The sequence below is a fragment of the Amblyomma americanum genome, chromosome 2, assembly GCF_052857255.1.
Source record: "Amblyomma americanum isolate KBUSLIRL-KWMA chromosome 2, ASM5285725v1, whole genome shotgun sequence".
In the NCBI taxonomy this organism is placed as follows: domain Eukaryota; kingdom Metazoa; phylum Arthropoda; class Arachnida; order Ixodida; family Ixodidae; genus Amblyomma; species Amblyomma americanum.
The window spans coordinates 188,429,369-188,442,480 of NC_135498.1; the positions used below are offsets into that span (position 1 = coordinate 188,429,369).

A 13,112-nucleotide genomic window follows, 5' to 3' on the forward strand; every position below is an offset into this window, starting at 1 on the left:
CGATGTGGAGCGCGTTCGCCCTCTTCGCGCGTCCGCAGCGCCCCAACTTCGCAGGATCGTGCTGTTTCCCCACTTCGGCCGAGCAAGGAGAGACTGGCGCCATTTGTCAATGCGCATTTCGAGCGTGCCCTGTGGTACAGACCTATTTCGCTTTTCTGTTTTCATTACGCGGGGTGATAACGGGCTCGGCCAGCATGATATGCAGCATGCATACGCTCACAAAGGGAAACGCGCATCGCCAGAGAATTTTGCTCTTAAGGAAATACGGATTTTTGGCGCAGCTAGACCTCGCGCAGATTACTCGTATGTTGTCACAATGTAGCAGCATGCGATACACTGCCTTTTGGCGCAGCAATCACATCACTGCCAAATATCCCAAACACAAACCAAAGAGCAGAACTTTATTTCAATACATAAATTTTTACATAGGGTCTTTGTACTACATAAAAATGAACAAGTGTCTATAACTATACATTTCAAAGACAAACAAGGTTGAAGTAAAAATGAAAATGCACGCTTGTGGGTAACATTACCTACATATGTAACTTGTAAATATATATTATGTACATAAACTTGAGCAAAATACAAGTCAATGTAATACTTCTCATTAGGAACATCGTGCATTTTGATATCACAGGAAAACTAAGCTGCACTTACAGTAAAAAGCAGACAAAAGAATGATGACACAAAAATTAAAATATGTTGAATGGATGCACCTTAAGGCTAACTCATCTGCATTAGCCCTTTTTGAGACAGTGGGACGCATACGTCCCACTTTTTGCAGACATCAAATTTTTGGTCCCACGTGTAAGGAGCTGGCACACATGAACTTCCTCATGAAATCAGCCTACACCTGGAAAATAATTTAGCTGAATTCTTTCTTTGATGGCAAACAATATTTGCAATGCCGCGTCCTTTTAACTCTCCACCACTTTTAACTCGCCAGCCTGCTCAAAGACAAGACCTCAACGTTGCCTCAACTTACCTGTGACATTATAGCCACACTAGAACCAACACAACATGAGAAAAAATATTTAATTAGGGGAATTCCACGTATGTTTACTGATGTGTACATCATTTCAAGGAAAGAACAAAAATATTGTGCCCTCTGGATACACCCGAGAATGGGTAAAGGTAAGGTGGCCATCGACCTACAGTGGCCAGTGAGGCTGATGATGATAATGAAGGTAAGCCATATTTGAAAATGAAACACGGACAGAGATGAACTCTAAGGGTGTCACATTTGAAATAAAAAAGAAAGGACCCTCCACCTCAAGGTTCACGTTAATGAAAAAACAGAAAAATGAAAAAACTTGCCCTGATCCTAAAGGTACCATATCTGAAAAGGGAAAAGAAAACTAAAAAACAAGGACAAACACTCTAACCTTGACAAGTGCAACGTTTTCAAAAAAAAGAACAAATGCCCTTAATCTAGGGTTGTCATATTTAAAAACAGAAAAACAAACAGAAGTCTCATGGCAGAAAAAACAAGAAAAGCAAGGAAGCTAGCTCTAAAAAGGGCCAGGGCCTGCCTTGCGCTCCACTTCCTGCTGAGGCGAACGGCTTCGTGACCTGCACACAACATACATACAGATTCTGGCTAAAATCAGCACTGTGTATCAGAGATGAAATGTTGGACAGTTACACAACACAAGTGCTACCCAGTAAGCATCTTCAAACAATGGCCGAGACAACGGTAATTAAGGTTTTGAACCCATCCCAAATCTCAGCTCAAAACTGCCCTCCTCACAGACAAACTCGGTTTATGGGAGTTTAACATCCAAATATGACTAGGGGTGTGCGAATATTCGAAATTTCAAATACGAATCGAATAAGTTTCATATTCGGTTCATATTCGTATTCGAGAAATGATAATCGTGAATTTCCGAATATTCGAAAATTCCCGAATACTAGGCAGCGATTTCCCTGCAGACTTTCGTAAATCTGATTGTTGCAAAAGCGCAAATATCTGGGCAAATTATCTGAATATAGAGTTTAAAGTTCAAGGAAAACAATATAAATGCCCTATTCTCTTTCTTCTCCATCGTTTATCGCGTGGACCAATCGCATTCCGATGGCGCTTGGCTTGACCGTGTGCGCAATTCCGCAAGTGGGCTTTCCCACATAACACACGTGCTGCAAACATGGGGGACGACCTGCTTCTAACAACGCGAAAGCGCGTTTGTTTTTTATCCTTCCATAATATGTTATCTAATTAATGCCCACGCCCATGGCATTCGTTCTGTCACCTTAGCTGTCTGAGCGTGACCACCGCCATCTTGTTTTGGTCAACTACGCTATGCGTGAAAGCCTACTTGCGGAATTTCGCGTGAGGCTCTCAAAGGGGCGAGTCGAGGAGACACAACAGCGCAAGCGATCCTGTAAAAATCCCGCCTATTGCATGGTGCACTGTAACCCATGCACCTCTTAAGTGGGCCTAACGAGAGGCGTGACAATGTCCGGAGGGCCCTGTCGCTAGGTCAAAAAAATAACCTGGCCGCGTAGTTTTGGTTACTGAGCTTGGCCACTCGCCCGTTGCAATGGCAGCTGTCGGCCCGCGCATTCGCCAGTAGTCCAATCTCAGGAAGGGTTTGGAGGCGGGCTAGTTGGTGGATTTCGTTCATGATTGAACTGCGCGAAAGAAACGGGGACCAAGAGGAAACACGTACACACACACAGCGCAGACTTCCAACTTTTAATTCGAAAAACGCCTCCAGCATTCCTTTTATGCACACCTAATCACCACATGACACAGCCAGGAACCAACACAGCAGATAAGTTTAACAATTGGGTAGATCGGAACTATGGAACCAATCTAAAAAACAATTTGTAAGCGTGTGCATGCATGCCTAAACACACTTGTTACCTAGATAAAAGGGGAGAGGAGGAGGCAAGTGAACACCTGACATTGAAACTAAATGACCCACGGCCGAACCATATAATACGAGCAAAAGAAAAAACTTAGTAAGCAAAAAGCGATGTGACATGGGACCAACAGTAACAACAGTAAACGATGAAGGTGCAAACACTAAAAAATAATCGAAAGGACATAAAAGCGAAACCATATGAATGATACAAAATCAGAATACCAACGAGGTTAAAACCGAGAGTGAAAATGGAAACAACAAAAAACAAAGGTAAAAGCGACGCGATGATGAATAAAAAGCTATCTCAGCACCGTGCCGCTTTCAGTCGCTCGTCATTTATTTTCCTTTCTTAGAAACAGTCTCGCCATTCCGACGTCAATGCGCGTTCCCATCTCGCTTACGTTCGCGATGTCTTCCAGCACGCTGAAAATCTGTGCTCGTCGCGGGATTACAGGTGCTTGCGCGATAGAGCCGCCTCATAAGACTACCGCATTTTCGGTATTTTTTTCCGGGCCGCGGGGCATTTTATAAATCGACCCTCAAATAACCTGGGCATTTCTGTCGGTTCAATTTGAACTCCGAATTAATGAGGTTTTACTAGCCATCATGTTATTTTTGTTTCCAGTCTTGTCATGTTATGGATTGCATTTTGCCTGACCACATTACAGGTTGGATACTGTTATGCAGTTCAATTAAGTAGTATACATTTTTGCGCACATCATGTTTTTTTTTATACAATGCTCAGGCAGTCTAGTTTTGTTTATTTCAGTTGCAAAGGCCATACACTATTTTGAAAAAAATATGAGCAACAATTATTGCTTGTTTATCTTTTCTGAATTTATTTTTTGTGCTGACCGGATATTCGATATTTGATTCGATATTCGAAAATTTCGATATTCACACACCCTTAAATGTGACTCAGGCTATGAGGGACGCCGTAGTGAAGGGCTCCGGAAATTTTGACCACCTGGGGTTCTTTAACGTGCACCGACAACGCACAGTGAATGGGTCTCTAGAATTTTGCTTCCATCGGAATTTGACCACCATGGCCGGGATCGAGCCCACGTCTTTCGGGCCAGCAGCCGAGCACCGTAACCACCGTGCCACCGAGGTGCCCGAAGGGCTTTGAATCAGGTATATTATATTTAATGGGAAATTATGAAAGTTATGTTTCCTTAGGCAAACTCTCTTCCTATCTAACAGAAAGTTGATTTCACAGCAGCACCTTCCTGTCTCAGAAAAATTTAATCACCTAATCGTTGCATATGTGGTTAACATTTTTTATTTGGTAAAAATCAACAGGGACAAGTACAAAGACATTAAAGTTTATCCGCTGAATCTCTATTTGAACATTTATCGCTGGCAGGTCAAACTGATACATTCCTATGCTATTTTTTTCAGGATCATTTCTCTGCAGATCAGTTCAAGAAAGTCCAAGTGGATGGAAACAAGCTGAAATGGAATGCCATTCCTACTATTTTTTCTCACATAAGTCGAAAAAAGAGTCTTGTGTGGGGTTTTATGGCACGTAGGCAGCTAAGGCCATCATGCGGCAAATGCAAGGTATAGACGAAAAAAGGAGGCCGCCGTCTCCTCACCAGTCACCTTTGTCGGCATCCATTTCTGATTCATGTATTTTATCATGTACAGGGTGGTAAAAAAAGATGTGCACAACGTGGCACCTGTGTTCTGTATTTGCATTTGTTTTCATCACGCTCTAACCTTCGTGGCAATAAAAAGACACTACAGTCGTCTATGATTGCATCAGGGACGACTCAAGCATCTTTTTATTACCAGCCAGGTTACAAGTGCTATGAAAATAAATGCGAATGGCGGAGCACATAGGCACTGCGTTGCTCACATTTTTTATTGCAGCAATACACATGTATGCATACCCAAGCAATAACTGCCACCCTTTTTTGCCTAATTAGCAAGAGACAAATGGTATGCTTCATTCGGTGCTGTAAAAGCATACACAATTCATAAAGCATGTGTTATTCTATAGAAAATCCACACAGCGCGGTCGTCGCATTATCCATGGTAGACCAAATATGGCGGCGGCACATTTCCCATTACAGTGACCGCACCGCACGCCCAATGCTGCCCCGTGTCAGGCATTGGAAAGGTGCACCCGTCCCTATGTGCCTCATGCTAGCTCTCTTCGTGCTCATGCCGTCATGCTTGATTGGTGATTTTTGCGCACATGATAGCGGCTGCGGCAGCTCCAGTCAGCTCAAATTCGCCTCGTGGAAAAACAGACATCTTGCAGGTACAGATCTGGGTGCCGCGCTTGCGCCTGCTCACGTCTGCTGCCATGTGCATGAGCAGACTGGCTCTAGCATATGCGTGGGAGCACAGGACTGTACGCCTAGGAAGTGACCATTGTGTCGGGGCTTTGGCTGTGCCATCCCAGAGGAGGTACATAAGTGTTATTTGCTCGAAACGAATACGTCAAAATTTCGAATAGCAGGCATTCGGATTTCGGAATCGAATATTGAAAACTTTACTATTCGACCAAATATTCTAAATTACTGAATATTCACGCACCCCTCAATTGTTTCGCACTGTTAGCCGATAGACTGGGAATAATACACCACATAAGCACAAATATAACTGAACCATGGACACACATTTACAGTGTACTTTTTTTTCTTTTAGTAGCATTATATAACACGACAGCAAGTCTACTCTCTTCAATGAATGGCTGTCACCCAGTTTGCTAGCACCTTTTTTTTTTTTTTTGCAGCGACTGAAATGGGACAGGTATATTGGTGCAGGTAAAAAAAGTATTTAGATTAGCTGTTAGTTAGTTAGTTATATTGATTTTAATGGCGCAAAAGCAACTTAGGCTATGATGCGCCAAACACACGGTTAGAGCTTTTGTTAAAGGTTACGCTTTTTATATCTAAAGTTTGTATAAAACATTGGCTTCTCTGAGAAATTTAAAAATGCTAGAAAAATCAACCAGTGCTTGATCTCCTAAAAGTAACATGGGGTGTAGTGGGATGTATTCATTGTACAATGTTGTGAAATATTTTTTCCTCAGTTGTTCCAGTTTTTTGCATACAATTAAAATGTGGTTTACCGTGAGTTCATCGCCACACATTTCGCAGAGAGGTTTGCCTTTTTTTGTCAGTAAGAAGTTGTGAGTAAGGTGTGTGTGTCCAATGCGTAGTCGACACAAAATAACTTCTATGAAACGCTCCTGATGTGTACATGATCTCCATTCTCCCAAACCAGGTTTTATAGAATGTAGTTTGTTGTTTGTTCGTCCCATGCAATCTGCCACTTATTCCTGAGTTTACTGTGCAGTAATTTAGAAAAATCCCTCTGTGGTATGTTAACTTGTTTTATATGGCCAATTCTAGCTTGTGCTGCGCAAGCATCTGCTCTCTCATTACCTAAAATTCCAACATGGCTAGGGACCCAGCAGAATATAATGTTATGTTTTTGCTTTGTAATTTTAACTATGTTATGTATGATGTTTCCTATTATGGGTTCAGCAGCGTTTGTAGAATGCAGCGCTTTTAGCATACTGAGTGAATCGGTGTAAATGATGCTATTTTTTATGTTTTGTTTTACTATTTGTTCTACAGCTACAAAGATGGCATAACACTCCGCAGTAAATACCGATGCATACTGTGGCAATCGTATCATTTTTTCATTTGTTCCTTGAATTACTGCACTTCCGACATGACTTTCTGTTTTTGAGCCATCAGTGTAAAATTCGGTGTAAGTGTCATATTTTTCTTGTAGTGCAAAGAACTCTTGCAGTATGTGCTCGTGTGGTATTTTCTCTTTGTTTAAGTGTGTCAATGTGAAGTCACACACTGAAGGAAGGCTGTACCATGGTGGTAGATATTCATGTCTTTGTGCAATATTAGGTAGGGCGTCCAGCACTGCTAAGTCTTCACATTTATCTTCAAAGCGCATTATTAGTGGCCTGATAAAATGTGGTTTATTATTGAATAATCTCCTAGATGGGCACTTGGTAACAATGGGATAGCAGAGATGTTTAGGGAGAGAATGGGTTTTTAGGATGTACGTGCATGTTAGTGTGACTCTTCTATCCTCTAGTGTGGGCTCATTAGCTTCAACGTAAAGACTCTTTACCGGGGATGTTCTATAAGCTCCAGTTGATAGGCGCAAACCAAGATTATGAACAGGGTCCAGTCGTTTCAAGTAGGATGTTCTTGCCGAACCATATACCACACACCCGTAGTCCAGCTTGGAGCGCACCAAAGAGCGATATATTTGCAATAGGCATGCTCTATCGGACCCCCACCGTTTTCGCGAGAGTACCTTTAATACATTGAGGGCTTGGGATGCTTTCTTTTTCAGGTTGTTAATGTGTGACAGAAATGTAAGTTTCTTGTCAAAAGTGACGCCTAAAAATTTATGTTCCTGTTTGACTGGCAGTGTGGTTTGATTCAAGCACAGATTGGGATCGACCTGTAGGCCTCGTCGTAATGAGAATAAAACAGCTACTGTTTTTTGAGGGGAGAACTTAGGCCTCGTCGTAATGAGAATAAAACAGCTACTGTTTTTTGAGGGGAGAACTTGAATCCATTTTTCTCTGCCCAAGCAGCCAGTTTATTTAGTGTGATTTGTATTTGTCTCTCGCAGGACAGTATGTTGGAAGAAGTGTATGCTATCTGTATGTCATCTACATAAACTGAATACATTACGGACTTAGGTATTACTTTGGCCAAGGAATTCATTTTTACTATAAAGAGTGTCGTACTTAAAATGCATCCCTGGGGTACGCCATTCTCTTGGGCGAATGTCGTTGATAGAGTTGCTCCCAGACGGACTCTGAATGTGCGGTTAGTCAGGAAGTCGTTCAAGCAGTTCAGCATCCTGCCGCGGATCCCTAGATCTGCTAGGTCATGGAGGATGCCGAACTTCCACGCGGTATCATATGCCTTCTCCAAATCGAAGAAGACACCGATACAGTGCTGTTTGTGGATGAACGCCTCTCGGATGGTGTTTTCTAGGCGGACAAGGTGATCAGTGGTCGTGCATGCTTTCTTAAATCCACATTGATGTAAATCTAAGAGTCGACGAGATTCAAGTGTGAAGGTCAGTCTAATGTTTACTATGCTTTCGAAAGATTTAGCGATGCAGCTGGTGAGGCCTATCGGTCTGTTAATTGTTAGCACTTGTTGGTTGTTTTCCGGGTTTCAGAAAAGGTACTATTATTGCTTTCTTCCACTCCTCAGGTATATTCCCAGTTGTCCATATTTTGTTAAAGAAGTTCAACAATGCCTGCACGGCAGCCTCAGAGAGATGGGCGAGCATAGCGTAATGCACATTATCTGGGCCTGGTGCTGTCTTTTTACCACAAGATAATGCCCTGATCAATTCCTGGAGTGTGATGGGTTGATTGTAGTCCTCGTGCATACCTGCTGCAAATGGAAGTTTTTGTTTTTCTGCTATTGCTTTGTACTTCTGGAACGTGTTTGTGTAATTGGACGAACTGGAAACTTCAGCAAAATGCTCACCTAGTATGTTGGCCTGTTCTTCTAATGATGTTTGTGTCCCGGGTGTAGTCAACAGAGGAAGTGTGAAAGAGGTATGGTCACTACTGAATCTTCGAACTTTTTCCCACATTTTTTTTGAGGTTATTGAGCTGTTTATAGAGGACACATATTTCTGCCACGAGGATTTCTCGGCATTTCTCCGAACGAATCGCGCTCTGGCCTTGGCCCTCTTAAAGGCAATCAAGTTCTCCGCTGTGGGATACCGACGCAGAGAGCCCCAAGCTTTATTTTGTTGTTTTTTTGCCAATGTGCATTCTTGTGTCCACCATACTTTATGTTTTTTGTGTACGAGTCCTGTTGTTTGTGGTATGGCTAGTGTAGCGGCCGATATTATGCATGTAGTAAATTTTCCATTAATTTCGTCTATGCTGAGATCTTCACAAAATTCTTTTTCTAGTGTGGCACTTGCTGTAAAAAGTGACCAGTCGGCGAGGTGAAGTTTCCAGCGCCGTGGTCTTGTGGGGATGACTGCAGTAGACGATGAGAGGCTGATGATAATAGGTAGGTGATCACTTCCCACAGGGTCATTTAAAACATCCCATTTAAAATCTGTAAAAAGCGATGGTGATGCGAAAGCTAAATCGAGAAAGCTCATTTTTGCCGAGCTTCGGCAACAATAAGTTGCTTTTCCTGTATTTAAAAGACAGATGTTATTTGAGAGGATAAAATCTTCGATTGTTTGCCCCCTAGAGTCGCAGCGCTCGCTTCCCCAAAAAGGGGAGTGAGCGTTAAAATCCCCAACTACCAGATATGGCTCTGGAAGTTCATCTATCAATTCTTCTAGATCATGGACTGTTAATGTAAAATGTGGAGGAATGTATACGGAACAGATTGTTAGTGTTTTATAGCTGACGATGCTGACTGCAACCGCCTCTAGTTTTGTATTGAGCTTTATTTCTCGAGCAGGGACGCCGCTTTGGACGACAATTGCGACGCCTCCTGAGAGTCGATTTGCCTGCTCGCGATCGCGTCTAAAAGATTGATAATGTTTCAGGATATGCACATGTTGTGGACCAAGATTGGTCTCCTGAAGACATAAAACTATGGGTAACATTGACCCTAAAATATGTGTTATGTCACTATAATTCCGCATAAGTCCTCTACAATTCCATTGAATTAAAAAAGCCATGCTTGTGTTTTTAAAAGAAAATGAAAGGAGATTTACTTATGAGGTGGGCCCGTTATGAGGGGCCTGTCTTTTTTTCGCTCAAGAGAGCTGTTCCGCCGCTGTAATGGAGGCGGAGTGGGTGTTGTATCCATCACCTCAACAGAGGTGCTGGAGGACCACGCAGCCGCGGTTGTGTTAGTTTCAGGCCTCTCCCGACGGGGGGAGGTCCTGCGGGATGCCGACCCATGGACCGGCGGTCCCTGCTTTGGCAGTGACAGGGCAGCTTTCGCTGACCCTGCCTGGGGCGTGGATGGCCCTGCCATAGGCTCGGTGGGAGCGGCCTTGGCAGGTGCCGGAGTGCTGTGCGGTGCTACGCCCCTGCGCACCACATCAGCGAAGTTTTGTTTTGCTGTGAAGGAGAATGTGTTTGTAAGCGCAAAACGCCTTCTCGCTTCTTTAAAAGAAATGTTTTCTTTGGTCTTTATGGTGATAATTTCTTTTTCTTTCTTCCAGGACGGACACGCCCTGGAGTATGCAGCATGTTCTCCTTCACAGTTTGGACAGCACAGGGCTGCGTCACATACATCAGACTGGTGATCCTTAGAGGCACATTTTGCTCAAGTTTTACGACCGCGGCAGCTCTGTGAGCCGTGGCCGAACCTTTGGCAGTTGAAACACCTGCGAGGGTTTGGTATGTATGGTCGTACATTGATTTTCAAATATCCCACGTCGATTGTGTCGGGCAGGGTGCTGGTGTTGAACGTCAGGATCATGTGTTTTGTGTCTATTTCCTTGTTGTCCTTCCTGATTTTGATTCGGTGGACATCTATGACGTCTTGGTCGATGAGCCCTTCGAGCATTTCTTTTTCAGTTATGTGAAGAAAATCATTTTCCGATATTACGCCTCGGACAGTGTTTAGTGAGCGATGAGGAGTCACGGAGACCGGGATTTCCCCTATGGACGTTAGGTTGGAGAGCTTAGAATGTTGGACATTGTCACACAGTTCGATCAATAAGTCGCCGCTGGCCATTTTTGACAGCTTATAGCCAATGCCTAGGGTTTCAGTCAAGCACTTTGACACAAGGAAGGGGGATATTATTCTTGCCTGTTTATCTTGTTGTTCACTGTGGATCACATGATATTTGGGGAAAGTTACTTTTCTTTTTTGAAAGAAGTTGTCTGCCTCGTTCCGCCCTCTTTTGAGAGAGCGATCGGGTTTTGAAAGTTGGGGAGCCATAAAAAAACTTTGTTTTTCGGTCATGGTGCCAGCCACCCACCACGGAGTCCAACAAGGGGACGGGACAGGAACTTGATAGCAAGTCCTGCCCACGCCAGCTGTACACCTCAACTATAACCAAATATGACGCAACTCAGGGTAGTTGGTCACACAAGGTTAACCCTCGCCGCCAGGAAAAAAGGAAAAACCAAGAAGTGAGTAGGATACAGGAGAGTTGTGAGACAGAGATAGGAAAGTTAAAGATGAAGAGGAGGATAGGAAAAGGCGACTGCCGATTCCCCCCGGTCGAGTCAGGCCGGAGGTGCCGTCTGCAGGAAGCTGGGGCCAAAGTGGTGTGTTGCCTCCGCCGAGGGGCCTTAAGGGTCCAAACGCTCGGCATCGGCTCAACCACCAGGATCCCCTTTTCCCCGGACACGGCGATGCCACGCACGGCGAGGCGCGGGTGCTCGGGTCCGTGGTGATGCACAGTTCACCCTCATCCCCTTGCGGAGATGTCCCTGCGGATGCTCAGGATCCCGCGGTGTCGCCACTCACCGTCGCGACGCCTGCAAGCTGCAGGCGCCCCCCTGCGGGGGTATTTAGATTAGCCACAACATAAATCTGAACATTAGACGTCTTTTTCATCATCACAATTGAATAGTGCTATGTATTCTGTGTAAAAAAATGAATATACAGGTGAATTGGTACTAAATAAGATTCCAGCGGCAAGCTTATTATAGGTGCTGGTGACACATAATGGTGACCTATTGTAAAATTTAGGCCCTTCAACAGAGCTCAAGCATTAGGCATGTTATAAGCAACAAGAGACATTTCAAAAACAAGACTGTCTGGAGTGGTAGGTATCAACATGCACAAAGTGTACAACCCTAAAAGCTGTCAACTGCACTCGAACTGATAACACCTCCAGCTTTTTCTAATCATAAGACAACCAACATGTCCACATGGTGATGGCGTCAACATGCGGCACGCATATTCTTCATTGAAGTCCTTCAGCTACATGTCTATTAGAGGTGTTTCAAAAGTACACAGCGATAACTACTCTAGACAAGAATCAATTTATTGGCTAGTACATGCCACTGCAGCTATGTGCTAGCAAACCAGCCAGCACAAGCAATTCGTCCACTTGGGACAACACACCTACACTGATTATGAGAAACAAAATCATTTCCTCAAAGCAAGGAAACAGCTATGGGAATTGTATGAAATCATTGTATCAACCTGCACCCCCCCCCCCCCTTCCATTCTCTCCGTGGCTAACAAAGCACTATATCACCATACACAAATGCTGTAATAAGGCGTGCAATTACAAAGAGAGTCATGCAAAAAGCAATTGGTGGTTGTAATTTGCCTCTGGTTATGTGTAGGCACGTAGAGGTAGTGGTTCCTCAGTTGGAAGTGAATCGTAATTTCCTTCAAATAATTTAGAAGCGAATACTAAATTGAATACTTCTGGCACACCAAAAAATGTTGAACGGAAGAATAAGCATTTTCAAAATCAAGGCCATTATGGAAAAAAAAAAGCGAAAATGCACTAAAGCTCTGCCACGTTCATTGAAGCTGTGGTGACTTTCTGCAAAAATGGCAATCAGAAATGCCTTTTTCACTCTCTGCACATGAGTGCATTTTCTCCTCTAGCTCCACTGGTTGACAATGAAACCGCCAGCTCCTGCAGTGCGTACACAGTTGATATTGTGACAGGCGCATGCAACATATGGTGGCAGCTGTCAAGCACGTACCACTTCAGAGGCATAGCTCGTGGAGCCAGACCGTGCCTGCGTCGCCCACGCCTGTTTGTTTTCAACCCACAGCAGACAAATTTTCGCCACTGCCCAGAAGGCGCCACATCCTGTGCAAAAGGCGGATCGGGGCAGCCATCCTACATGCAGTGGCGATGCATCTGTGGGGCGTGAGACCTATGTTAGGGCTTCCAAGTGCAGCTGTTGCTTTCAAGCAGTGACTCCATTACACCTGCTAGGAGCATGTGTCATGGTTCCCTGCGTCAGGCATCTGGAAGGGGCACCCATCTTCATGTGTCTCAAGCTATCTCCCCTTCATGCTTGTGCCGTCGCGCTTGTTTAGCGAATTTCACGTGGAGAACGGCGGCTGCAGAAACTACAGTTAGCTCAGACTTGTTCTGCGGAAGTCAAGGGAGACGTACTTTCTCCGATTAGAGAGATTTAGCATACAGCGTGATCCGCTTCTGCGAACGCCACAAGGCGCCGCACAGCTGTTTGCATGCCGGCCCCATCGGGACCAAACGGCGTGTGCACTTTGGAGGTGCGCGGAAGCGGATCATGCTAAGCTAAATCTCTCTATTGATGCACACCGCCGTGCCAGTTACGGCGGCGTGTGCACC

The 13,112-nt window shown here is 44.3% G+C and overlaps 1 protein-coding gene across 8 annotated transcripts in view; it reads right to left on the reverse strand.

Moving 5' to 3' along the window:
- Nucleotides 1-386: 386 nt before the first annotated feature.
- The window catches only part of LOC144122087 (abasic site processing protein HMCES-like), a 120,292-nt gene continuing 107,566 nt past the window's right edge, over nucleotides 387-13,112 (reverse strand). For all 8 annotated transcript variants that reach the window (XR_013312799.1, XR_013312800.1, XR_013312801.1 and 5 more), the window contains one exon: nucleotides 387-1,572. Coding sequence is in view for 4 of the 8 variants with exons in the window: in XM_077655607.1 (XP_077511733.1) it covers nucleotides 1,474-1,572 (99 nt within the window). In the remaining 4 variants the exon portion in view is untranslated. The remainder of the gene's footprint in view (nucleotides 1,573-13,112) is intronic.